The sequence below is a fragment of the Podarcis cretensis genome, assembly GCF_951804945.1.
Source record: "Podarcis cretensis genome assembly, chromosome: 10".
NCBI lineage: Eukaryota > Metazoa > Chordata > Lepidosauria > Squamata > Lacertidae > Podarcis > Podarcis cretensis.
The window spans coordinates 28,131,925-28,158,655 of record NC_137179.1 but is presented as its reverse complement, the minus strand read 5'-3'; the positions used below and the strand labels follow the sequence as shown (position 1 = coordinate 28,158,655).

At 41.5% G+C, this 26,731-nt stretch overlaps 1 protein-coding gene across 23 annotated transcripts in view; it reads left to right on the top strand.

The window, feature by feature from the left end:
• RBFOX2 (RNA binding fox-1 homolog 2) overlaps positions 1–26,731 on the top strand; it is a gene marked incomplete at its 5' end in the record, with an annotated part of 178,542 nt that overhangs the window by 145,083 nt on the left and 6,728 nt on the right. For 7 of the 23 annotated variants that reach the window (XM_079992849.1, XM_079992845.1, XM_079992832.1 and 4 more), the window contains 7 exons: positions 2,477–2,569; positions 5,240–5,300; positions 11,355–11,408; positions 11,529–11,621; positions 12,761–12,893; positions 19,219–19,261; positions 26,203–26,291. In XM_079992849.1, coding sequence (XP_079848975.1) covers positions 2,477–2,569; positions 5,240–5,300; positions 11,355–11,408; positions 11,529–11,621; positions 12,761–12,893; positions 19,219–19,261; positions 26,203–26,291 — 566 coding nt within the window. The other 16 variants (XM_079992846.1, XM_079992840.1, XM_079992835.1 and 13 more) reach the window with 13 other exon arrangements.

Sequence of the window (26,731 nt, the reverse complement as noted above, 5' to 3'; positions counted from 1 at the left end):
ATCCAATATATTCTCATCTTCTTAGCAAAAGCAAGTTCCCCAACAAGCAGCAATTCTTGTGTTCAAGGAAATCAGTCTGTTTTCCTAGTAGGATGGAATGTGACTGGGGAAGCACTAGAGCAGAAGTAGGCTTTCTAAGAGCAGCCTCCAAGGGGCTGCATTTGGGGGTGTGGGGTGTGGAACGGATTCGCCTAAGAAGGTAGAGTTGCAATTGCCAGCCACAGAACAGCTTCAGAATTGACCACATGTCTGTCTGGGGCCGAAAGGGCAGGAGAATGGGGGGAAGCAGCTGGCAGCACCCTCAGCCCTAACACCTTCAAAACATTGCATGAAAGTTTGGGGTTTGCATGTCTGGATAAGCCTTTTTGAGAAGAATTTGCTTAAATATCCAGTAATAATATTTTTGCTAGAGAATCCAGTGACCCAGTTTAATTTATCAACTGATTAAAAAAAAATCTTTATCCCTTCCTTCCCATGAATAAGCTTCCCATTGAACTCTACAAATACAGGGCAGGAAACCCAGCTGTGAAGCAAAAATAGAGAAATAAATCCTTCACACAGTTGCCGCAGGGATGGCGAAAGGCTTGAGCCCCAACAGGTTCTCATTATAGCATCCTCAAGAGCACTTTAAAATGATGACCCACTTGCTACTTTAACTTAGTGAAAAATTAAAATGGCTCTCTAAGCCACTGCATCTCATGTTTCATGTAAAGCCAAGGTAGATTTTCCCCTCAAACTATGTGTAAGTGTACTACTCCACCTAAACAGTCTTGGGCAAGTCTACTCAGAAGTAAATCTAGTTGCATTAAGTGGGACTTGCTTCCAGGTAAGTGTGTACAGGATTGCAGCCTTCATTACCTAGGTTCCTGTTTCAGTATCAGCAGTTTCCATTATAGTTGACATATACTTTGTCCTTCCTGTTTCTGGGGTGAAAGAACTCGAAAAGATTAACTACTACAGTGTTTGAAATGTGGCTGTAAAACTGCCACAATGATATTTTATCTAGCCATGGGCTAAGCCAAATCTCTACATTCTTGTGAATGGAACAACTAATGCTCAGACCACACTGCTGAAGCTAAATGGAAGTAGACTTGAACAATTCCTGGAGAGGAGACCAGTGGGATCCTCACCTACTTCTGAGTTTTCTAAAGGAAAGTAAGCTATAAATAAATAAATCATTTCAGCTACTATTTAGATGTTATCATTTTCTACTAGCTTCTCATTTAATTAATTTAGTCTTCCTAGCTTGGTCCCTGTGAAAGTGTTGTTCAGCCCCATTAATGAGTATCACAAGTTTAGAAAATGGTCTGCTTTGTGACCGAAACATGGAAAGAAGTGGATTAGGTGAAAGAAAGTTAAGCTGTCCTGTGCTAAATTAGGTGGCTACCCAGTTCTTCAGATCAGTCCCAAGCTTCTGTGCTCTTTCCCATGTAATAGATTCTTTCCCCTCAGATTAAGTAGTTGCCCACTTAATGATGATATATGCATATTCTGCGGCATTTCTTTAAACAATGTTCATTTTACAACTTAATGTAAGGATTTTGCATCAGGAAAAGGAAATGGACTGAAAAGATAAACAGATCAATTGTGTAGCCATGTCCAGTTGCTCTACCATTATAGGAGCATATACAGTGGTACCTTGGTTGTCGAACTTAATCCGTTTTGGGAGTCCCAAAACCGTTCGAAAACCAAGGCGCGGCTTCCGATTGGCTGCAGGAACTTCCTGCACTCAATTGGAAGCTACGTCGGACGTTCAACTTCCGAAAAATGTTCGCAAACTGGATCACTTTTGGATTTGCGGCGTTCGGGAGCCAAGCTGTTCAAGTACCAAGGTACCACTGTATAGTGTAAAGCCTTACAGTATGTGTGTGTATATATATATATAGAGAGAGAGAGAGAGAGGGTAATATCATATAGGTATGCGGTAATCAATAAAAGACGAATCCAAAACTGCAATGTCTCCAGAGCTGCTGCAAAGGGTGTGACTTTTTTGCACAGCATTAAACTGTTGGACCACACTCCCTTTTTGTAGTGGCTTGTTGAAAGCACCTGCATGTGTGTATCCTTGCCTTGCCACAAAGAGGCAACTACTGAGAATGTTGTAGAGTCATGCCTTTGTGAGGTTCCACGTGGCAAGAGGATTTCCAACTAGGATTTAATAAATTTTATTCCGTCAAACTAGGAGCTAGTTTACTTTTCAAAATTTGTCTCGAGTAACTGTACTTTTTTTGGTCTGGCCTCAATTGCTTTATGTTTGTTATTATTTTAAATCTGATTACAACTTTTTTTTATTAAAAAAAATTAAATTTATTTCATGAAACATGCATGAACCAAAAATGTGACTCTAGGAGAGTATTGCTAAGTTGTGCTGATGTCAATTTCATACTGTGATATTTTTTTTCTCTATTTATCTAGATATCAGTATTTCAATATATAACGATGTGCATGTTTTCCCCCCTTCTCCCGCTGCATGCAGGGATTCGGGTTCGTAACTTTCGAGAATAGTGCTGATGCAGACAGGGCCAGGGAGAAATTACACGGCACCGTGGTAGAGGGCCGTAAAATCGAGGTGCATGTCTTCAGTAATTCAATTTCTTCTTTATATTTATTCTTTTGTTTCTTTTTTTGTGTCTTGCCTCACTTATTTCACATTTGGATTCCTGTCTTGTGTGTGCGTGTGCGTGTGTTTGTGTCTCTGTGTTTTTCACTCCCCTGCCCCCCTGCACTGAGGTGTATAAAAATAACACACCCACCCAAATATATATCTATATATGTTTTGTTACTTTAGGTATTTTTCTTTTTCTCCTTTCTCTTAAGTTTGTTTCCAACCCACTCCAAATTTTTGACCTTCTGCTGTCTTGATTTTCCTTTGCTTCAGTTTATGAGGCTCCGACTTTTTATTGCCAATCCTGATCAAAACTAATGAAAAGAGCACTGTCCAATTTGTAACTTTTGTGTCTTAACAACAAAGAAGGGGGCCAGCCAGAATCTGCCCTTTTCCTCAGAGGCCAGTTCTCCTTCATATGAGTGTGACATTACATTAATTGCAGGAAGGGATTGACAACACAGGAAGAAACTTCCTTGGGCTGCTAGAATAATTTTTCTGGAGATGATTTCAGTAAGTAAATACACACTCAAAATTAGCTCTTACAATGTGCACAGAGTTTGATAAATGTGAATAGTTGTTATCCACGTGGGAAGTAACTGATTAATCAGTGGGGAGAAAAATATTTTCCCTCATATTGAAGGCTAACTGGCCCCTTTCTCTTTTCCCTCCCTTTTAAAGAGAAAAAAGTACGAAATATAGGGGGGGAAACTTAAAGCCGCCGTTTTGAGTAAGATGTCTGCATATTTTGCTTTTTTGTTTTGTTTTTTTGTTTTGTTTTTGTTGTTTTATTTCCCTTTTCAATGGTTTAGTGTTTAGGGCCCTTCACTTGACTCACTCTTTCCATGGTAACTATACACAATGCTGGCGATGGTACGAGTTGGCGGTAAGTGAAACAAAAGTGCTAGAGGAGAAGCTTATTTCTTTTTTTTTTTTAATGCAAAACAAAATTAAGAAAGAAAAAAATCCATCTGCCATTTCACATTAACACTACAAAATGTGATTTGACTTGTTGTCCCCCCCTTTCCTTTTCCCCTTCCCACCCTAACCCACCCACCCCTTTTTATTTTCAATGCTGTTGAGTAATGCCGCCTGGACTTTGGATGTACATACCGTTTTGTATAAGTCTGAGCTGTTTGATTACTGACTTCCTGGTGATTTCCCTTGCACATCTTACTCAGAGTTACTGAACTCCAGTTTGGCTGGTTTTTATTAATGCACCCATACCCTTCCCCTCTCTATTCTTTCCCTGCCCCCTTTTTCTTTTCTTGCTCTGCCTCTCTCCAAACCTGTGATTGTTTTTCATTTTTCCTTTCTCCCCTTGCCATTTTTTTCTTCTTCACTCAGTTAAATGCAGCTGTTGGTCTCTCTTTGCTGACTGGTGGTTTCTGATTGGTTTTGGCCATTTTTCCTTTAAGTGCTTGTATTGCACTCTGCTGTAGCAGCTGATTTCAGGCACTCGCTCCATCTTAATGATTGTCTGTGAGACCTCTCCTCTCTCTCCCCCTCCCTAGCCCCATTAATCGATTGTTGTTGTTGTTGTTTTTCTTTTTTATGTGTGTTTTAACAGCATGCTCTCAGTCTCATCGTTGTTGTTTCCCATTCTTTTTAAATGTATGATGTTTATACTGTTTGGGGGCTGAAATTAGAGTAATGGGTTTCCAGGCTCCCTTCTTCCCTGCCCGAGCTCACTCTTCTGTTAAACGTCAGAGGGCATCTAAGACTCCATCTTGAAATTGGCCTTATGGCTTTTCCTTCTGTTACGGCTTAGGATTTTGAAATGTCACTGATTCTAGCTCAGCCTTCACCCTCTTTGCAAGAGCTCTGAGGCTGTGTCTTACACGGGGCTGCAGTAATTTGGCTTTGCCCACCGCTCCCATGTTTTTCCAGCACCATTTCTGCTGTAACACACACTTGCTGCAGTGCTTAGAAGGCTTGGGGCTATAAAGAGCTCAGAAATGAGGGTGAGTGCACTACGAAATCAGGAGACACCTTACCAGTTTCTAAATGGTGTTTGTTTTTTTGTCCTCCTCTCAAAAGTCAGCAATTGGAGATGGGTGCGTCAATATCTCAGGATATCCTGAAACTGGGACGTAGGCCAGGCAGCCTTGCTTTAGGAATCCAGAGTGGAGGGAATTAGTCCAAGACATCTGGGATATCCAAGCTCTCCTTCCGTGTGAATAGATGTCTCCTCTGTAATATTAGTAGGCCACTGCAGTTCAGTGAAAGGCTACTAAAATATGAGACAGAAGGCTACTAAAATATGAGACAAAGTTGTTTTTGTTCATTACTTCATACCAGTCAAGCTGGACGTGGAGAAAATAGCAATAGGGGGAGTTTTTGCCCTTTGGATCAGTGAGCATCAAATACCCAGTTCAGTCAAAGGTAGCAGGGATGCCTGAGAAAATGTGCTCTTTTTGGCCTTTTCTTTAATGCCAGAATTAAAATGCCAGAATTAGATTGGTTTGCAATTTTAATATTTAATTTAATGGCAACCTGCAAAAGTAAAATTAAATGTGCTGAATTTTTAAACAAGTTTAAAAAAAACACAAAAACACACACAAGTTTTCACCATTTTCTCTAAAGTCCTGTGCTTCCTCCCCTCTTCCCCCCTTTCCTCCTTTTTCCTTTTAGGTTAATAATGCCACCGCCCGTGTGATGACTAATAAGAAGATGGTCACACCGTATGCAAACGGTAAGAGGAAATTCTGCTAATAATAAGCAAGGTTTATGGGGGAAGAGCTAAGCTATTGGGACTGTTCTTCCTTCCCTGGATTTCAGCATCATAGAAAGCTTTGCTGGAAGAAAAGCATCTTCGAAATCTTTTGTGACTGGTGTGTATAAACACTGAAATAAGATGCCTGTTTTTCAAAGGGTAAGAGAGTACCCCAACTGCTATTATTTAATGGTATTAGAATTAGTTCTGAGCAAGGAAACTTAAAGTTAAATATAGATTAACAAGTCAAACTGTAGGGAATAATGAAAACTTTGCCCTTGCCATTCCCTGGTAAATTAGTGAGAAATGATCAACATGAAAAGTTCCATCACTGGAAGACAGTAACTGCGGTCTGATATGTGTATACAAATGATAATATTCATGTATCGGATTTATTAGGCACTTGTTTGCCCAGCAGCTTCCTTCACCAAACCTGCAAACTGCTTTTAGAATGGGGAGGTATTTAAAAAGTGGACCCAGGAAAGGATGCAGACAAGGAAAGGGCCTAACAAATACACATGCAGATATGTAATTAAAAATAAAAATCTTTCTCTTCCCTTATCCCTCATGCAGACATATCCACAAAGACCTTGGGAGAAATCATAGAATGCTAGGTTAGAAGGGTGAAGTCCAGTTTTGTCTGTCCTAGCAAGGTTTACAAAACCCACAAAGAAGGAACTTGCCTGTTGACTGCCAGTCTCTTTGTGTGAATTAACCTTTCCTATAATGCTCTTATTTGACCATGTCTGTGTTACACAAAAGCTTATTGCCAAATACTGTACCTGAACATCATTTGATAATGGCAACGCACCTGTTTCAGCACTTGCCGATTAACTATACTAATTCTCAAGAGATGGCATGAAATGAAACACATGAACTTTGATCTTCCTGAAAATAATTGATGTTGACCTAGGGGTCCATAGTACAACAGCCACTATAAAAGCACTTGTAGGTGGCTAAAACAAAACTGGAGGCAAAAAGGTCCAAATTCTCAGCCCCGCTGTCTCCTAAAAGTAGCTCTTGGTCTGGCTTAGTCACCATTAAGCTCAATCACCATTAAGTGAGAAATGCTAGTTACTAATTTGGGTTGAATAACTGCACGTTTTAAACAAGGTTCATTGAGAAGGGTATATTTGCTAAATCTGTATGCTGTCTGGTTGGATAGGGATGGTGTTTGTGTTTTTCACAGAATTGTAAAAGCTGAGTTTTAATGCAGCTGTACATTGTCTACCCACATGCTTGTGCTAAGCCCTTAGTCATATTAGCTTTCTTGTTGTGACAGCACAGAGGCTTTGTTCCAAAGGTGTGCTATATATTATAATGCATTGCACTGGCATGTTAATTAGTTATGCTGAGATGATATAGCTGCATACCCCTGCCAGCAGCCTAATATAAATTCTCAAGAATGGCAGATCTTTGAAGTGTAAGTAACTTTATCAAGGAATAAAAATGGAATCTTGTAAAAAAACTACAGTGAAATAGGGGTTACTTAGGAAATATGCCTTTGTGGTTCAGTTATATGTTCTCAAATAGCATTGCAAGCACCCCCAAGTTAAAAATAAAACAATGATTTTGTGCATGTGCACATATAACTATTTATAATCTGTATAAGAAAGCCAGTTCCCCACATTCATCATACTTACTTTCATTACACAAAGGGGAGGGGGAACCCAAAGCAAGACTCTGCAGATGAAAAGTTAGGGCCGGCTCACTTCTCACTGGTTCTCATTTAAGTCCTATGAGACAAAGTAAATGGGCTGCAATCTGAAGTACAGCTTCTCCCATGTAAAGTAGTGGTGGCCATACAGTGTGTCACTTGGAGGCAAAGAAACCCTAACAGCAGGTCTTTACAGATAGGAACTACAGAGAAGCAGCCAGAGCCTGCAAAGGCCATTGGCTTGTGTGCTCTGTCCTTTCGCTACACTGGTTAATGGGAGAAAGGACAAATGGCACTAGCATTCTGCACTTACATATTGAACTAGAAGCGATTGGGGTAGGAGCTCAGATGTGTTTGCTGCGAATGCTCTTGTATTCATAGGAAGGCTGCCTCACACTTTGTGAACCATAGACAGAACTGTGTTCTACCTGCACTAAAAAGAATTTTGTTTCCCCCCCTGCATTTAATATAATAATATTGCTATAAGGAACTACTTTGTACTGAGCTAGACTGGTAATGGCTCTCTGAGCTCAGCACAAGCTTTTTTCCTCCAGCTGTGTTACCTGCTAAGAATTTTTAATTGGCAATATCAAGGATGAGTCATGATTGTAGTTCATGTCCTCCAATAAGGAGCCACAGCTCCTCCCCACAAGGATGTACAAGAATTCCCTCGCATTGAATTCAATCATTGGTCCATCCAGTATAGTACCGTTTACATTGAATAGTAGCAGTTCTTCAAGTCTTTGGCTGAGAGCTTTCTTGATGTTAAATATGGAACATTAGTGTGCTTTATTATACAGGTGTGGCCCCTCAATGGTAGCAGTATGGGACTGTGTGGGTTACTGATATATTCCCCTACTGGCCTCTAGCATTACATCATAAATCTACTAATCTAGTATTATAAAAACCATCCAGACTCCAAATTCAAATTTGTACTACTATGTGTACTTCAGATGGTTTGCACAGCTCTGACCCGTAAGTTTTCATTCAGTTTATAGGAACATAGCGAGTTAGCAGCTGATCTCTGCTACATTATTTTGTAGAATGCTGTTTGACTTTGCTTTTTGTTGGGTAAATATTTAAAAATGCCATTGCAGAGATCTTTTACAGGCCCAGAAATTCAGAAAAAAAGTTGAAGAAAAGATATAATAATTAGAGTAATAGAATCGTAGAGTTGGAAGGCATCACGAGGGTCATCTAGTCCAACCCCCCGTGAGGCAGGAATCGTTTGTCCAACACGGGGCTGAAACACATGACCCTGCCTGAGCCATGAAGTGTACTTGGGCATTAGGTTCTTGGTTGGTTTGTGTCAGCCCATTTTGACCTGATCTGTTCATGGTTTGTGTAGTGATCTCAATTTTGCTTGTCAGTGTAGCGTTGCTGGATTGGGCTTACTTGTGCCTCTAGTGAACGAAGACAGAAGGCACTCAGCTCCTAGGCAGGCCTTGCACACAAGAAAGCCCAGCACAGAGCCTGCCTGCCTGCTCACCCGCCTGACCGGCCTCCCACTTTTTTTTTTAAATGATATTTATTGCTTTTAAAACTTACAGAAAGAAGAAAAAGAAAGAAGAAACAAAAGAAACAATACAATATAGACAATACAAAACACAACCTTTAACATCTAAACACCATAAACTATACAAAACAAAACAAAAACAATTTAAAAACACACATCATACCTTTACCATAATCTATCTTTCATTCCCTTGTTTCATTGACCTCCTCTCACCTCCCTCCTTGTATTCCACTTCTATACGTTATCTCAGCAAATCCTTTATCTTAAAATATTTTTAATCTTATTCCCCATTAAATCTAATATACCTATTTACACTTAACCTCTTAAAACATTTCCGCTAAGGCCAAAAAAAATTCCATTCCAAGATTTTTCTATCCCTCATTAAATTTTACAAAATTTCCCTATATAGACTTTAAATTTTCCAATCTTCTTCACCGTCTCCTCTTCCTGGTCTCGGCCTCTGCCAGTCCTTTCCATCAATTCCATATAGTCCATCAACCTGGAGATCTTATGTCCGAGGCTCTTAACTCTTCTCCACATCCCTTCTGCCAAGAGAGCAGATCTCGGGGAAGCCGGCCTCCCTTTTCTGTCCATTCCCAACAGCAAGGGCCAGTGGACTGGCTGGCTGGCCTCCCTCACCCACTTGCTTGCTTACTCTGAGGCTGCCTCAGCTCCTGACAACCATCAACCCCTGGCCAGCCCTAGAGGCACCATTTGCCTGGGGAGCTTGAAGCCAGGACTGCTGCAACAGCTGCACAAGCATTTGGGAGGCAGAGACGCAAGAGGGCATTGAGGGAGGGAGGGAGGGAGGGAAGGAAGGAAGAAAAGAAGGAAAGAGGGGCACCCCTGACTATCATTCAAGGCACCCCAGGGTGCCACAGCACACCGGTTGAAAACCACTGCCATAGGCCAAGCTTCATGTGAGACCACTCCAGTGGTTCCTTCCACAGCAAGCACCTCTGCATTTCAATTCGTCCATGCCTAAGGGAGACCATGTACTGGTGGACAAGGAGTGTTACCCTCCGAAAAGGAATACCCTTCAGAAATCCCCCAAATACAACCATTACATTGGATGCCAGCCTGCATTGCGAAGGGCAACTGGTGTACATATGGAGAACGAGTGTCTCTCACCAGCATTCATCTTCACAGTTCTGCACTCCAGACACCTGTCTACAATCCACAGCTACCAGGTGACATCGAGGGCCTTTCTTAAGTGGACCAGGTGCAAACAAGTTCCAGCAGAAGCCACCTCCAATCCCTGACTTATTGGCGTTCCTACAGGAAGGCCTTCAACAAGGGCTTAAACCTAATACGCTTAAATGACAAGTAGCAACCATCTCTTCTATTCTGACATGTCTAGATAGGCTCATTCTGGCCACTTACCCACTGGTAAAACACTTCCTTTGTGGAGCATTTCTCCAGTGTCCTCCAGTTGTTTATTGCTTTCCTTCCTATAATCTTCATAAGGCACTCTCAGCTCTCAATCACTGCGTCATTCCATCTGAAGTGATCCAACTTTTTTACTTCATGCCATCCTATTAATATTTTGCACACTTGTTGAATGATCAAAACTAAGTTTAAATCTAAATTTTAATTTTTTATCTATGATGGTTTGAAATTTCAAAAATTAGAGCTACAAAATTTCATATTGGGATCTCAGTGTGATCACATAAAAAAATTTGTACACACATGTCTGCATTATTGGGTTTTATTTAGTATAAATGGGTCTTCTTGGAGTAAAATATGACTGAATAAACAAGACTTCCAACTACAATATCAATTGCTTCAGGCATTTCTTTAGAAAGTTATTCAATTAAAAGGTGTCTGTAAGTCAGGCTTTTCTCTTAACAATGTGATCTAAAACCAAGTGATAATTCTATCATGCAATAGCAAGCTAACGCTTTGAAAGAATTCTTGTTTATACATTTCATTTCATGAAGTACAACAAAATACATATTTAAACTTAGTTCTGATCATTCAACAATTGTACAAAATATTAAGAAGATTTGATGACATGAGCTAAAAAAGTTGGATCACTTGGTATGGAATGACCCCACCCACCTTTGAGCCACTGAAACAAGTCCACTAGAGGCACAAGTAAGCCCAGCCCAGTGATGCTACACTGGGAAAGCAAATCTACCCTTTAGGTAGGTACAGTGGTACTTCCTTTTGGTAGAGGAGCTCTGAGGCAATAGGGTCTCTAGTTTAGCACAAGGAATTATAGTGCAGAAGTTCAGAAACTTGTATGATTCTAACCAACATATACTGCATGGCAGCAGCAATCATAAACTGACACCCCATAGTTTATATGCCTAGTTTTGGAGGTGGCCCTTTCCAGTTAAGTCAATATGTGGTGCATCTGCACCAAATCCTAGCTCCCACAACTGCACTGTGAGCCAGATCTATTAGGACAGGCATTTCTCTTGTTCTTTCAAATGTTCATCATCACACTTAACACTGGGAGCTCACCACCAGGTGTTCAGAGATCTCAGGCCTTAATTTCACAAATCGTTTGTTTTGTTCTTATTGTAAAACAGCTTGTAGTATTCGCTTTAGCCTTCATCTTTTTCATTTGCTTCCTTACTCCAACCATTACCTTAAAAAGAATAAAGACTCATACTTGAACTGCAGGAAGTAATTGCACATAATTTTTTACCAGAAGGAATCAGTTGATTTTCTGCTTCTTCCATCTATGTCCAGAACGTGAGGATTTGGGAAAACCTAGCCTGCCTTTATACACAGCAGCAATCTGCATGGAAACAAGGGGGGGATATGCACCAGAAGCTACACTGCATATATTAAGCTGTTTGCTCTTCCCCTGGGGTAGATCTTGATGCTCATTCTGTCTTTATTCTTTCAGGTTGGAAGCTGAGCCCTGTGGTTGGAGCAGTGTATGGCCCTGAATTATATGCAGGTAGAAAACGTTGATGCGTCTCTTTCTGCTATTTAACTGCAGTGGTGTTTGTTTGTGTTCTCAAACTGCTGTTTCTTTATAACCTTTTTACATTTTTTATTCTTTTTAAAACTAAATTAGCATCCAGTTTTCAAGCAGATGTCTCGCTGGGCAATGACGCTGCAGTGCCCCTGTCAGGAAGGGGGGGTATTAACACTTACATTCCTTTAATCAGTAAGTAGCCCCTATTGGCCCCTGTATTGTTACTGTGCTTGAGTAAACAGTGATCTGTTAGCCCTCTTATTTTCAGTCTGTATAATATGTACTTGAAAGGATGGGCTTTGTTAGAAAGTGACAGCACTTCTCTGGGCAGTGGTCTTGACCCTTTCCATCTTGCAGCACGCCTGCAAGCCTGCTTGTGGCTGGGCTTGCCCCAAGTTACAAGAGTGCTGTAAATCATAAGGGAGGAAATGTACATGAAGGAACCAATTGCTTTAGAACTGAAGAAGTGAAACAGGCCGCACTCCAAAGTACATATTATTCAAGCTACTAAACTGCGAGTCCATCGCAGGCCCCCTTGTGGCATGCGCCTGGAAGCACCTTGGGTTGGATTTGTGCCTTGTGACTGACTGGCGCCTTCTGGGTATCATCTGTCATCGCCTTGTGTTCCCAGCTGCCTTCTGAGGTTTAGACATGTTTTGCCCTGAGCCAGTTTACTCCAGCATGAAGTGTAATAAAACAGGGCCCAATATATACGAAACCACTTAATGGTCACCTATGCCGGAAGGTGGGCTCTTGGTAAACTGGCACATCGCTATCAATTTTGGCTGCATTACAGGAGATTCTTAGGTCCTCTCTGTACTTAAATTGAGTGTGGGAAGAATACACACACACAAACATGCACACATACAAAATCTCGTTGTCAGCCCACCAGTTTAAGAGGCTCATAATAACAACAGACTTTTAAAGCCAGCCCGCCCGCCCGCCTGCCCCCAGTATGTGGAAGAGTCACCTGCCTGTATAAGTGGCAACTCTCTGTGCTTCTCGGACTGTTTCTAACCAGACTGCATGGCATTATTAAAATGGGGTGGAGGAGGAGGAAAACAGTTTGCAGTTTGTGATGAATGAGGCATGACACAGCATTAATCCCTTGCATGCCAGGCCTCTCTGCAACCCTGCCTCCCCTTCAAGGCCATGATGTAGCAAGAGGTATGCAATGTCATTGGGGCTCAAAGCATGCTCCTTTGCAGGACAGGTGCGAAACATTTCTCCAACTCTGGAGTTGCGTATCGTTCTAGTCAAAGATGGCTGTGGTTAACTGGGCGGACGTAGTGATCCTTCTCATATCTTTCCTTGTCTGTCTGTCTTCACAGTTCCCGGCTTCCCTTACCCAACTGCAGCCACCACAGCAGCCGCATTCAGGGGAGCTCATCTGAGGGGCCGAGGGCGGACAGTGTATGGCGCAGTGAGAGCAGTACCTCCAACAGCCATCCCAGCTTACCCAGGGTAAGGGTTGGAAATCAACACGCAGTTCTCCGCAGAACCTGGGAGTTCTGCTGAACCCATAAAGAGGGGGGAAAATGAGACATGATGGATGGTGAGAGTCAGGATATGCCAACACCAGAGCACTCTGCACCCAATTGCCTCTGGAAAGGGAAGTCCAAAATCTTAACATATGTGACTGGGAAAAACTTTAACCGTCTTTTGGGGGTGCATCAGTGAAGGGCAGCTGTTTATCTTAACGTGTCAATTCTGCTATCATGTGGTAGCAGTTTGGCTGCATTGGTAAAGTAATATGCCTATAAGAGTTAAGGAAAGGGTGTAGAGTCTGGAGTGAGGCAGCTTCTGCACTCTAAAAGTCCAGTATCGTTGTTATCCAGGAGTGGCAAGCATTGCTTCTCAGTTTCATGGTATTCTTCCTGGAAACGGGACACAGAAGAGACATTCAGTTACCCACAATGGATTTGCTTTCTTGGTTGGAGACATTTTGAGAAGAGTTAAAATAGAGATCTATCAAATCTTATTTTTAAGATAGGATAAAGGAAGGGCTGAAAAGTGTATAAAGTCCAGTTTTTAAAAAGCAAAACGAAAAGCATTGATACAAAGTGTGTCTTAATGTGTGGCCTTACTTCCTTGGCCTTTGGTTATTTCCCATAGTGTGATAATATCCCATAGTGTGATATGCCATAGTGTGATAATGAATCTGTAGCAACCATTATCTATTATTTAAAAAGTAAAGCAGCCCGCACCTTTGAAATAAAAGTTGTTGGTTTTTTTAGCCTTGACAGGATGCCAGAAGCTCAGACATTTTTGTTGTAAGATTTCACTTTGCACCCCGAGGAGGCTGCTTTGTCTGTAATGCTGTTCTCCAAGCATCTTTCACAGATTAAAATCCTTCTCATAGGAAACTTCAGCAGGAAGAGAAACCACCTAGACAGGGCAAGTTAGAGCCTGTTCCTCTCTTCCTCTGACTGGGAGCAGTTATATACCAAATCGCCTGCTGCAGAGGTGGGCAATTGCAGCTGAATAAAATGCATGTAACTTGGCCAGTGGCACGGAAGGGAAACACTGGGAATGGAAGTAGGAAAAGTGGGGAGTCTGCCTTCTTTTGACCTTGGCTTTGGCACTGCCTGCTACTAGCATAGATTATAACTGAGGAAACATGGACCTCAGCAGAAAAAAGTTCTCCATTCCTGGTCTGCTGTCATAGTGATATATAGGAATGCTCTGGGTCATGGTAGTTCAGTTGGAACATCTTAATAACTAACAAGATTGGATTGCTGTGCCCGGAATTTAAAATGAGTTAAGAGAAGCAATATGCAGTTGCCAGATTTTCATTTCTTTTACAATAGGAGATGGTATAATTATAACTTGCTTACTGTTCCACTCTCATTAGTAGCAAGTACCTGTGTGGAGCATCCTTCTTGATCTGTACAGGAAGAATTTCTAGAGCAGTCCTCTGATATTTCCCCCATGAATTAATCCTGTAGTATCCCTCTTGCACTGATTCATGTGTAGGTGGTTTGCTATGCTTGTTGTTATCCCTGATAGTAACGGCTAGAGTGTTCCTAGAAAAGATGCTGTCCCTGATAGAACATGGGAGAACATATTCAAGATCTCAATAAGATTTAAATTGAACATTTAAATCCAGCGTAGTGTCAGAGTTCCAATCCAAAATGGGTCTCAGAATATAGATAGATAGAACTGTATCTATTCAAGTGATGTTAAATTATACACTAGATGGGGAAAGACAATAGTAAGCAAGCTGCTCCCTCAAACTGCCCATAACTGTACTAGTTAATTTTGTAAAATTGACCAATAACTTAACTTCTGTCATGGTTGTCATCGGGAAACTCCTGTACATCAGATGACAAAGAAAGAGTTTTGGTTCCTTCTGGTAGAGAAAAGAGAATTTTTGATGGTACAGTTTGTCTCAGTATACTAGGCCAGGGAGGGAGAGACAGCTTTGCTAGTGAAGCAAATAAGTTTCTTTTTCTGAGGGCATAATCACTTGCTGCTAGATAGTACATAACTTTTATCCCCTCCCCCAAGTGTTTTAAAATGAACCTTTATAAGAGCTGAGTGTTTTTATCCATCTGGTAAACTGTTGAAATTTAGCAAACCACTAGATTCTCGGCAACTTATTCTTATACAAGGTGTCGTTGAAATAATCATAAACATACTTTGTTAACAAGATGGAGCTGATAAACTCAACCCAGCAGTGAAAGGCCCCTGATTTTCTTCCTTGTAGTGGCCTTCTTCTCGCTGCCAAATCAGTGTTACTTTCTTTGTTAAGTTAGTGTCATCAAGCCTGTTTGTCCACATCAGCTGTGTTTTTGTAGATCAAAGTGCCACTTTGTCCATAGGGAATGGATTATGACCATAATGAGACTGGATACCACCTGATCACTTAAACTTTCATCACTGTAGAAGCCTCATGATCATAAGGCAGACTTACAGTCAAGCTATACTGGCCTTGTTGTTTGTAACTTCCTGTAGGTGGGTATGTTGTGATCAGAGTGGGAGAATCTTGGCATCATTTTGTACTCCAGTCGGCATATGGAAAAAATTACAAGTAACCCTGCCTCCTTCCTCCTAGCCTGTGATAACATTAACTGGTAAGCCAGAGACATGCACCCAAGGATCTCATATATGGAGAACTAATGCTTTTTAATATGAGTGATTTAGCATACAGCTTATCCAAAGGAACAAAGCAGGAGAAAGCTGTGCAATGCTAAAGCATGCATTCATAACCAGGGCTGTGACAAACCCTCTTTTCCTTCCTTGTCCTCCCCTGGTCCCCTGCCCTACCAAAGCAAAGTGCTTTATACTACGAAACATTGCAGTAGGTGTTGGGGCTTTCACGTCTCCAGTTTTTCGCTTCTGGAGGTGCTGGGAGAAACTAATTAGTGGCTGTTAGATGAGAACTTCTGTTCACCTAAACTCTCCAGGTGCTGCTCTCTGCTCTGGAATGTGTCGTTACTATCAGGGATTCCCCTTATTTTTTGGACCATAGATCAGCCACCTAATTATCTCCGCTTTTGAAAGCAATGCATTGTGGGTATTTCTTTCTTGGTTACATGTAGCTGTGCCTGCCTGGATCAAGAGTTTATTTATTTGGATTTCCCCCCCTGCCCTAAGGTGTTAAATCAGTACTTTTAAAGTACTTTGCATGCTTGTGTGATCAGCCAAATCTTTTCGCATGTCTAATGTACAGGGTATATAACAGGTGATGTATGGATATCAGAAAGTGATCGCACAAGAGTGCAAGATGCATAATTATACGCAACTTTTGGTGTGCTTCTGACCTAGGTGGACTCCAGCCCTTGATGAACTCCTCCTAAAGAACTTGTTGGTACTATCTGAAGCCCATTACATGAAGCCAGTTATGAAGCCAGTTTGTCCATGTGTTTTAGAGGGTTAACTAAAACCCTGGTCCAGGTTACCAGCTAGAAGCAAGGTTTCTCAAGTCGTGTTTCTCATCTTCAGGGCACTGGGTCCTTTAAAAAGAAAAGAAATACAACACACTATTTTGTATGACGATACAAGGATTGTTCTTTCCCCATCCCCCCTTTGCATACTGTCTCCCCTTCTGCCCTGCCCGCCTGCATGCTGTGGAGGATGACATGGAGCTGTCTAGCGTGCGTGCGCGCACACAATCTCTTGCTGATTTGCTCCTGCCCGAAAGCCCAGGTTATGGTTTCATACATCACCTGCCTGTGTAAAATGCATGTGCATGCTGCCGTCCTCAATAACCGGAATGTGTTTTCTGTTCTTTTTGTTTTGTTTTTTTGTTTTTGTTTTGTTTTTGTGTGGATTTTCTGCAGTGTGGTTTACCAGGACGGATTTTACGGTGCTGACCTCTATGTAAGTACACACACCGGAACCTTTTCATCCCCAACCCCCCTGATAAGCCAGCCTTTTTTTTTGTTTGTTTGTTTTGTTATTGTTGTTGTTGTTGATGTTTTTAGTTCGTTTTTCAGATATAATTTACTTTGATTTTCTTCTTCCTTGTGGATATATACATTTATATATTTAAGAATGCAAGCATGCTTCTCTGTCACTGCACTTGCCCCTGGGCGCAAGACCTGCTGTGCCTCTAGGTTTTCTAACTGTTGCCAGGGTCAATTTACAAGGTTGAGTGTCCTCTTCACACAGGTACGGTATATGCTGCTAATCAACCTGAGAGATGATTACCAAATTAAAACTGTGCATCTACGATTGGCGTAATTTCAACCCTAAAATAAAAAATGAATAGATAACAGGATTGATTTGGCCTCAGATCTTTCCTTTCCATCACTTCTTTACATTCCCCTCTTGGGACCTTTCGAAGGTTTTATTGATGTAGGGAGCCTAGAAACCTCAAGGATTACAAAGCCTACGCAGTGTAGAAATGTGAATGCTAAGCCTTCTTCGAAAATGTTTTCCCTTGACCAGTATCAGGGTAACTTAAAGGTAGCACATTGCTCCTTCATTCCCTGAATATAATGGTACATTCTGGCCCATAGTTAGTTCTCTGTAGTTCTCCTGAGCAAAAGTGTTAGGTAAAAGGTTGTCATCCTACTGTACCTCTTGAAACTTTTCATTACCTATGTGATGTCTTGCATTCCCATGTGATTCAAGAAGCCAGCCTGATCCACAGAATTTCGTGGATTCTGATTTACATGTCCATCTCAGGCAAAGCTCAAAGATAACTGGCTCATAAGCAGATTAACTAGGAGCGTACTTTCTCTCTCACTCACTTTATAAGAGAGGTTAAAATAATCTCCCCATATGCATCTGCTGACAATAAAACGTAGCCCAGTATCACCCAATTTGTATTAATTTGAATAGTGGCCGCAGATGTACAGCTTTGATGTCACGGAGACCTTGTATTTAGGACAGGAAAATGTCGTATTTTTCCTACTAAAGAAAATAGCCTCATTTTAAAAATCATGTCATTGTTTAAATGTATCCCTTGGTGATGGATGGGGCAGCCTTCAGTTGCTTCTGGTCAACTTCATAAGGTGGCATTTGCCCTGTGTAGGCTAGCTACAGCAAGTGTGATACACTTTGGCTAAACATAGAAAATCCTATTTTGATGGTGATATTTCAGCTCAATGCAGGCATCACTTACTTGTGGATCTTATGTATGCATTGCTTCCTACCTTGGCCAGATTCTGTTATATGTAATTTGTGTAGAAATTCAAAAGGATGACCCTGGGTTTCCACTAGCACTCCTAAATTGCTGTCACATACAGAGGAGACAGCTGGATACTAGTCATGCAGTGAGGAGACAAGCAAATGAATAGCATCTTTTGCTTAGCATCATCACTTGCACAGCCAGAGATGCGAATGACAAGAAAGGTGTCAGGTGTGGTAATTTCCCCACTCTTGTTGAAAGGTTCCCCCCCCCCCCACCTGACTTGTTTTTGGCAGGCAGCTATTTTAGTAGTATATAGAATCTGCACACCTCTTTTTATTGCATTGTACCCTTGGCACTGAAATATCCCTGAGGCCTGAAATGGCATTGATGGGTCATTTAGCTATAGACAATGTAGATTCCATACTTTTGTGGGGTTGAGGAAGAGAACAGAAGTAGAGTAAATGAAGTCTCTCAAGGTAGATTAACCAAGCTTTTCCCATTGCTTTTCATTGCCAGCTGAACTGAAATGTATGGCTACATCTCAGTCATATCTTCTGAGCAATCTGCTTTCTGCTGTCTTAATTGGCATGAATCAAAACGAGTGCTGTTTACTTGTAACAACTTGCTAGCTATTCATTTTCCTGCCTCTGGGAAAATAGCTCTTGTAAGGGGAATGACGAGGGTATCAGTGTTGTGTAGCTGTTCTAGGAAGGTAGTGAAGGAAACCTACTGGACTGCAAAGTCACCTCCGTGAAGTTTAGATGGTGGCAACAAACTGAAGAAGGAAGAGAGGGAATGATAACAAAGGCAGAGAAGAGCAAATAGAGAAAACTGGCTTCTCATTCTGTTCCCAAATTTTACTGTCCTTTTTTCTGTTCTCCTCTCCCTTTTTTTCTTCTGAGGCAATCATCCTGCTTAGCTACTTTGTTTTCATGATAAAGGCTGTCCCACAAGGTTTATTGCTTTCTGGCATTAAAAATGCAGGTAACTAGCCCCAGGGTGCAGAAGATAGGTTTAAGAACTAACAGCTTCCATTAGCATTGGTTTACTTTGCTAGAGCAGCTGACTTAAAAGACCAACCGTATATATGAAAAGCGTGCTTGCATCCTCTGGAAAGAAAAGGCTGGTAAGCCCTTTGGGCTTTTTGTGTGATTGTTTCCTTCCACAGCTGTGTTTTTGAACTGCTCTTCCTGTGTTCTGTTATAGAATAGTCTTACAGGAACCAATCATTAGCGCTAAAATACCTCAGGTAGGAGTGCCAGTGTGACCTGCCAACCAATCAGATTGTGGATTGCAGTGAAAAAACAACAACCTTGAATTAATACTAACAGTTCCAACATCAAATTAGAGATGGGAACAGAGTCTTTTTTTTTTTAAGGCCAACATACATTTGTGAGCATGTGATCAAAACTCCAGTACATCTCAGTGCTGCACAAACCATACATTCATAACAAATAGGGGAACTATCCTAGACCAAAGTAGAAGGCTAGCAACGAGGCAAGTTCCTTGATTTGTCACCCATACACAGCCAGAAGCACATTTTTATTCTTTTTTTCCCCTGTTCTATAATCATGCTTCATACAGGGCATACCTACTGACTGTTTTGCAAGAAAACCTGGGCATTGGTTAGATCCCATTCTATTATCTGTTACTTAGTTTGGAAGTAGACACTTGGAATTTGAGGGTCAGAAAGATAGAAAGAAGGAGGGAAAGAAGGAGGGAGGGAAGGAAGGAAGGAAGGAAGGAAGGAAGGAGAGAGAAAGAGAGAGAGAGAGAGAAAGAGAGAGAGAGAGAGAGAGAGAGAGAGAGAAAGAAAGAAAGAAAGAAAGAAAGAAAGAAAGAAAGAAAGAAAGAAAGAAAGATCAAAACAATTGGCTGGAGTTATTTTCTGAGATTTGGCAACTGTCAACTGCATAAGTGGTGTCCTGATGGTGCCCTAGAGACAAGAAGCTGGTTCACATAATAGAATTCCAGTAAATGTCCTTTGCTGCTTACTCTGAGTAATTGTCTCTAGTTCACTTAGTCTCACATTTATGTTGTGTTACAGAGTATTGTTGTCATCTTAAGATTTTGATGCTATGGCTCTGGTTTGTCAGGAAAGATACCACCACTACCCAGCTGTAAATACATTTCTGAAACTCCCTAAAAACTTATAAATGGGATTAAGTGTCCCAGAGGAGGTGAAACGCTGTATCTGAACATGGCTTAAGCTAGTTTACACTCAGTGTTTTTCTCCACAAAAGCAGTCTCAGCTTTCCCAAGTTATGCCCTGACAGCTCATAGGCAATTCCTGTGGTCGCAATAGGTTGCCCCACCCACTGCTGCTACATTCATAGGAATTGCTGCTGTCGTATGCTGATGGTGTGACCTCCAGTTCACACATTATATATTTTTTCCACATGGGCACATAACTCTGGAATGGTCATGACTGTGCACATGGAAGAAAGAATGTATTATGTGCAGCTTTGACATTGCAAGGAATCTATGACTATTATTTGAAAACAAAAAAGAACTAGAAGATGGTCTCAAGTATGCCAAAACCTTAAAGCACCAGTATCTGCAAAATTCTTATAGCATCATTGTCTTGAGGGTACAGTAAGACATGACAAGAGGAGAGAGGAGCAGAAATCATATTTTGGATCATGGTTGTGGTTTGTGTGTGTTTCTCTACAATGTCATGAATATCAGTGTGTGATCAACTCTGGAGCCATGTAGTTTATACTAGGCCTTAAGGGTTCACACTACAAAAATAATCACAAGAAGTATGTGTGTGTAAAAGCATGGTCCTTGTGTTCATATCAGACAATTCTTCAACTTAAAAGCTTCTTTGCATATTGATAAAATAAACGATTGCATTATTTTCTTGTAAAGTGAAGAGGTGTAAAAAGTTAACATAGCAAAGTTATGCCTGTACCCAAAAGCCCCTATAATAGTTTCAGTATTCACTGAAACTTTGGTTTGGCTGAACTAGTGTTTGTATTGCTTTAAAAAGGTACTGAAACCACAGCTGTTTTGTGGGGGGTACTCAAAAATCCAGAGAGATGTTTCGTTATGCCTTTGGTTGCTGAGCTGTAGTTTATAGTCCTGCTTTTTCAGTTGCCCTCCAGAAAGCAGAATAATTGAGCTTGGTGTATTTCTGCCACATTGCTCAGGATATCCCATGTGACTGATAGATGAGAACCCTACAACCCAAGTTTGTAGGGCTCCTTATGTATACATGGGATGGGAAAGCATAATTAAAGACAGCTTCCCACTTTGCTAAATCAGCACCTGTCCTTTCTGCTCTCATTTATATGACCTCATGCTGAAGCAGATAGCCATACAATGTGAAGAGCCTTTCCTTTACTGTACATTTGCTCATTAAGCAGCCACTACCACATTGCTTCTCTCCCCTGCCTTGCTTCCTCTTTACAATAGAGGCTTTGTTTATGGCAGAAAGGAACCTGGCATCGCATGCTCACAGTTAAACTCAATTGGTTTTGAAGGTGATGACAATGCGGTCAGTGTCCTTTACCTAATTGAAATTTGGAGGATTTGGCACAAATTACCTAGAAATTGAGATTAAATAATTTTAAGCATATGCTCATTACTGCCCAGCTGCAGAGAAATATAGAACAGCTGGTCATGATCTGTCCCTTTCACTGGTTGACAAGAACACTCAATATTGCTTTTAAGGCTGCCCTGTGATGATTAGGGTTATTTGTGAGTAGCTGCAGAGAAGTGTAAAATAATACTTGAGGGTAGGAGGTGGGAAGAACAGGATAATCCTATGTGATCTAGTTAGCAGGCCTCTTCTGGGAGAGCCGTGGACATGCCATAATTGTAGGAGGGTGATGTTTTGCAGGGTCCCCTATGCGTGCTCTAAGGAATTTCAGATAAATTCAGAGTAGTTCAAAAGTCCAGAAAGTCCTGCTGCATGAAGAATCTTGCACCAGGATTTTACACGTCTGTTTCACAGACACACATCTAAAACATTCCTATGGTCTGGAGAAATAAGTTCATTACATTTTTTCCCCCTTGTTGCATTATGACCTGCTAAATTTCAAGCAAGCACCATCAACACAAACAGCTACTTGTACGTGCTCCTTCCTTTTCATTGAGGAGCATGTTAGAGATTCATTTAATCCCAGCTCTTGACTTCATTCAACACACCCATAGTAAGGATTTGCAGTCTTTTGCATCAACACTGATGCAGTCATTCACACGTACACACCTGTCATTTTGTATTAACAATTTCACCTCTACACAAGTGCATGCTTACCAGAAAATACACATCAACCTTTTAAACTTCATTTTTCCAATGAATTATTTTTCCTTTCCCCTCCATTTGTTGTGCAGTCAGCTGAAGAAATGTTAAGATCTCGCTCTAAATCTCTCAGTGGAGTCTCTGTTCCCTTCTCTGATATAACAGATGGGTTATTGCTTGTTATAATTATTAACATTTGTGGTGTGGGTTGGGGTTAGGGTGGGGATTTATTTATTTATTTATTTATTTATTTATTTATTTATTTTTGGGTGTATATGGGACTTGTTTAAGGTATGCAAAGTTAACTCCAGTGGTGACTGACTGTTTCCGTAATAGCAGGTCTTTGTGGCTGCACGCTCTAGTTATTGAGGCTGTGTACTTCACCAAGCTTGTGGTAGAGTCTAGGGCAAACTGCTGTCCCAAGAGAATGCTGGGATAGATAGAACTAGCCAATATCAGTCTGAACGTGGTGATTTTGCTGGTTGTTTTTAGTTCCAAATGTCGGCATGCTTAGTTTTCATTTTCTTTCTCAAATTTGATTAATAAATGTTACACCATTCCCTTTTCCCACCCTGATTCCGCTCTGTTTTATTCCTTTACAAGAAATGCAAGTTAAAGAGACTGAAATGGGGAAAACCTTTCCTTCTTTTCAAACTGCATCTTGTCCTCATGTTCACAATCCTGCCGAACACAACTGATTATCTGAAATGTCAGTAGAAAAATATCATGGGAAAGGAGCGCGCTGGGCACATTTTGAGGCAAGCTGCTCAGCCGTCACTGTTGCCAAAGACGGAAATGGCTAAATCTGAGCATGCCTGAATATCACATGCATTGGTAGCTCTGCAGCCTGATTTTTGAAAAAGGAAAGAAAAGGGATGATTGCTGCGAATGTGTACCAAAGCTTACTTTGATCTGCTGTTCACTGTAAGATTCTCTCTTAGCTACTAGTGAGCAGCACAATGGGATTAACAAAGAATTAAAACAGAGCTACTGTGGGAGGCTTAGTGTCATGTCATTTCCCTATTTAGGGAGATGCAATAGAGCAATTCTCCACTCTGCTGTAGCAGGGGACTATTTTGGTGCCTATTTTTGGAATTATCTTAATGCACCATAGATAGGAAAAGCAACTTGCATGTGAATCAGGGAGAAGGACCCCCCTTCCCTCCAATAGAGCTTTGAAGATTAGTCATTTCCAAAGGGTTTGTACACTGCAGAAGTGGAACAACTGAAAAATTTGCAATATTTACTATGAACTTCTCCACCTGTAATAGCTAGATGGGGAGGAGATACTATTGTGATCATACTGAATTTGCATTCATAATGAATCTGTTCCATACTTCTAACACATCTGCATTCTTTGGTTTTAGACTGCCCTCTTCCTTGCATCCCCCCTCTTCGAAATACAGTAACTCCAATAAAAGGCAGAAGTATAAAATGAAAATTACAATTGTCCCTGCACAGCTATGGATACTATGCAATAGATGGGACAAAACGTGCACCTGGCTTTTGCAGCTTTGCGGTTCACTTCATTAGGTAGTAGTTGCCATTTTAATCCCAGAGAACATAAAGTACAAGTGAGGTGAAATGGCATATTTTTATTGAATGAACCCTAGGTTGGTTGCAGGAATGTTAGTATTCTTTTTAGTTTTTCCGAAATCTTTTGAGTTACTGGAATTATTGGGTTATTGGCATAATGCAAGCTTGAGAACCTGCACAGTATCTTCTTTATTTACACAGAGGATGTTTAACTCAGTGACAGTAGTTTCAAGCTTCATGATTTGCTGTTATAATTTCTGTTCTGTATAAGCCATTTCAGTGAATGTTGAGATGGAACTTTTAGAAAAGAAGAAGGTCTCTCCATTCCATGGGATATCATATTCAAGCTGATTTTACATCATTTGTCTTAATTATATCATTGGTCCAGTAAAATTGCAATAAGTAGATCAATTTTATCAATATGATAAAATAAAAAGATGCAATAAGAAGTTTCCTTCCCATGATTGCAATGGGGACCTAGAACAAGCTAGTGTTTTTAAAAGTTAAATTATATTCCAAGAACAATTAAAATAAAATAAAAGGGGACGCGGGTGGCGCTGTGGGTAAAACCTCAGCGCCTAGGACTTGCCGATCGCATGGTCGGCGGTTCGAATCCCCGCGGCAGGGTGCGCTCCCGTTGTTCGGTCCCAGCGCCTGCCAACCTAGCAGTTCAAAAGCACCCCCGGGTGCAAGTAGATAAATAGGGACCGCTTACCAGCGGGAAGGTAAACGGCGTTTCCGTGTGCTGCGCTGGCTCGCCAGATGCAGTTTGTCACGCTGGCCACGTGACCCGGAAGTGTCTTCGGACAGTGCTGGCTCCCGGCCTCTAGAGTGAGATGAGCGCACAACCCTAGAGTCTGGCAAGACTGGCTCGTACGGGCAGGGGTACCTTTACCTTTACCTTTTTAAAAGGTCCAGCAACAAAGCACAAATGTTCCATAAAATCATACTGTACAGCTGAGCCACGCATTAAAAGAAAACTTGATTAATGTCTCTTCATAATGTCTTACTCTTAAGCAATATTTACTAATATTAGTAACACTAACAACATGTGGCTGTACAGCATGAAGACTTGAACTGAGTCCCTCTTTAAAGACTTCAGGTTAAGGCAGGCAGGCAGTTTTGTGCAAGGGAGAAGTTGGGGGTATGGGCAGGTAGTTGCATGAATGAGAGAAAATGGGGTTATGAGGCTTGGTAAGGGGAGCTTAAATGTGACTAGCAGCAGATACAGAGAAGAGATGGGGTAGTGGTAGTCCAGGAAATGGTTTATAGAAGGTGTAAAGGATTTGTGGAGGGTTTAATGGAGGGGTGAGGAAAGCATGCTATTTTTCGCTGATGAAGACTGTGTATTACAGATATGGTAGTTCATAAAGGATAAGTGGAGGGTCTTACAAGCTAAGACTCAGTCATAGTCTTTGTCCTAAGCAAGAAAGTGCTGCTGCAGAGACTTAAGTGGGAAGACTTTGGCATAGCAAGAAGAGGCTGGGGGAAAAACACACACACAGAGAGAGTTATTCTGAATTGACTGAAGAAATGGGGGAGAATGAGATGGCAGGAAGGAAGTCCATCGATATGAATGGCACTTTAGTTCTTTGGAGACACATAGGATTTGATCTTAACAGTCTGCTTTTGAGATTTCATTTCAACATGCATTTTCATGTATAGAATTTGCCTCTCAAATGTTGACTTTACCTAGTACATGTGCCTGTAATGATGAATTTCAGGCCTCCATCCAATTTAAGCAAACCTACTTGGGGACAATTCTTTTCCTGTGTGTGTGTGTGTGTGTGTGTGTGTGTGGCCATGCAGCTTTCATTATACATTTGCTGCCCTTAGGGATGACTCTGTTGGTTGCTTGTCTCTTGGGTTATCTACCCTTTCGGTTCTGGCTAGCCCAGAAGATCAGGGCTATGAAACTGGTTCATGTGCATCTTGATGCCTCTTTTGAGGATCTGGGCTTGAAACTTTCCCTTTTCCTCAACTAACAACAATAAAGTAGGAGAATATCTTGAGTTATTCTGCATTATTCTGGTTAAAATGATAACCATTTGTGACACTTGCTCCCTCCCAAGGAACTCTCTTTACCGTGGTTATGTCATGGGGTGGGATGACAGCATCTCTCTTTTTGTTTTTCTTGCTGATTCATCCTCCTGCAGAGACTACCATAGCAGAGTCTCTTCCATCCGAATCGTCTGACAGAGACATGTGTGATGCGGAATTTCCCCTCCGCCACTTGGGGGAAGGGGGAAATGACAAAATATGCAAGGGGGTTGGGCAGCCTCTCATGATTTAATGTGACATCGGAGTCGATGCAGTTTGAAACACCTCCTCTCTATGTGTTGTATGTATGACTCCACTTTGTTTGAGGGGACAGGTATCTATAAAGTCAGTTCTCTTCTTTCCTGCAGGGCGGATATGCAGCCTACAGATATGCACAGCCTGCTACCGCAACGGCAGCCACTGCTGCTGCAGCCGCTGCAGCGGCTTACAGCGATGGGTATGTAAGGAGGGGGTGGTTCTGGTGTATCTGGGGATCAAAGGGTATTGTTCCATCCCAGCCCTCCATTGCCCCATGCTTCCCAGTACACCCTGGATGCAAACTTTAAAAGCACCCCTTCCAGCTGGGCAGCGTAGCTAGCAGCTGTTATGTGGCAAGTGCATTCTAAGCATATAGTTCCACATCATCACTTTCTCCCTCTTCCAAAAGAGGCAGCCAGGCTTTGTGTCAGGAGCAAAGCAGCCAACTCAGCTCCTAGTCCTTTGACAAGGCACTGGCCTTTGTGATTGTCATGTTTTAGGTGCCGGAGAGAACAGTGGTAATTCATGCAAGGGTGCATTAGTTTATATTGCTTGCGTTGTGGATGCCACACAAGTTGTACTAACGAAGAAGAACAATAAACAGGCCCAGCTTTAGCCCCACTGGTGACCAGCCTTGCT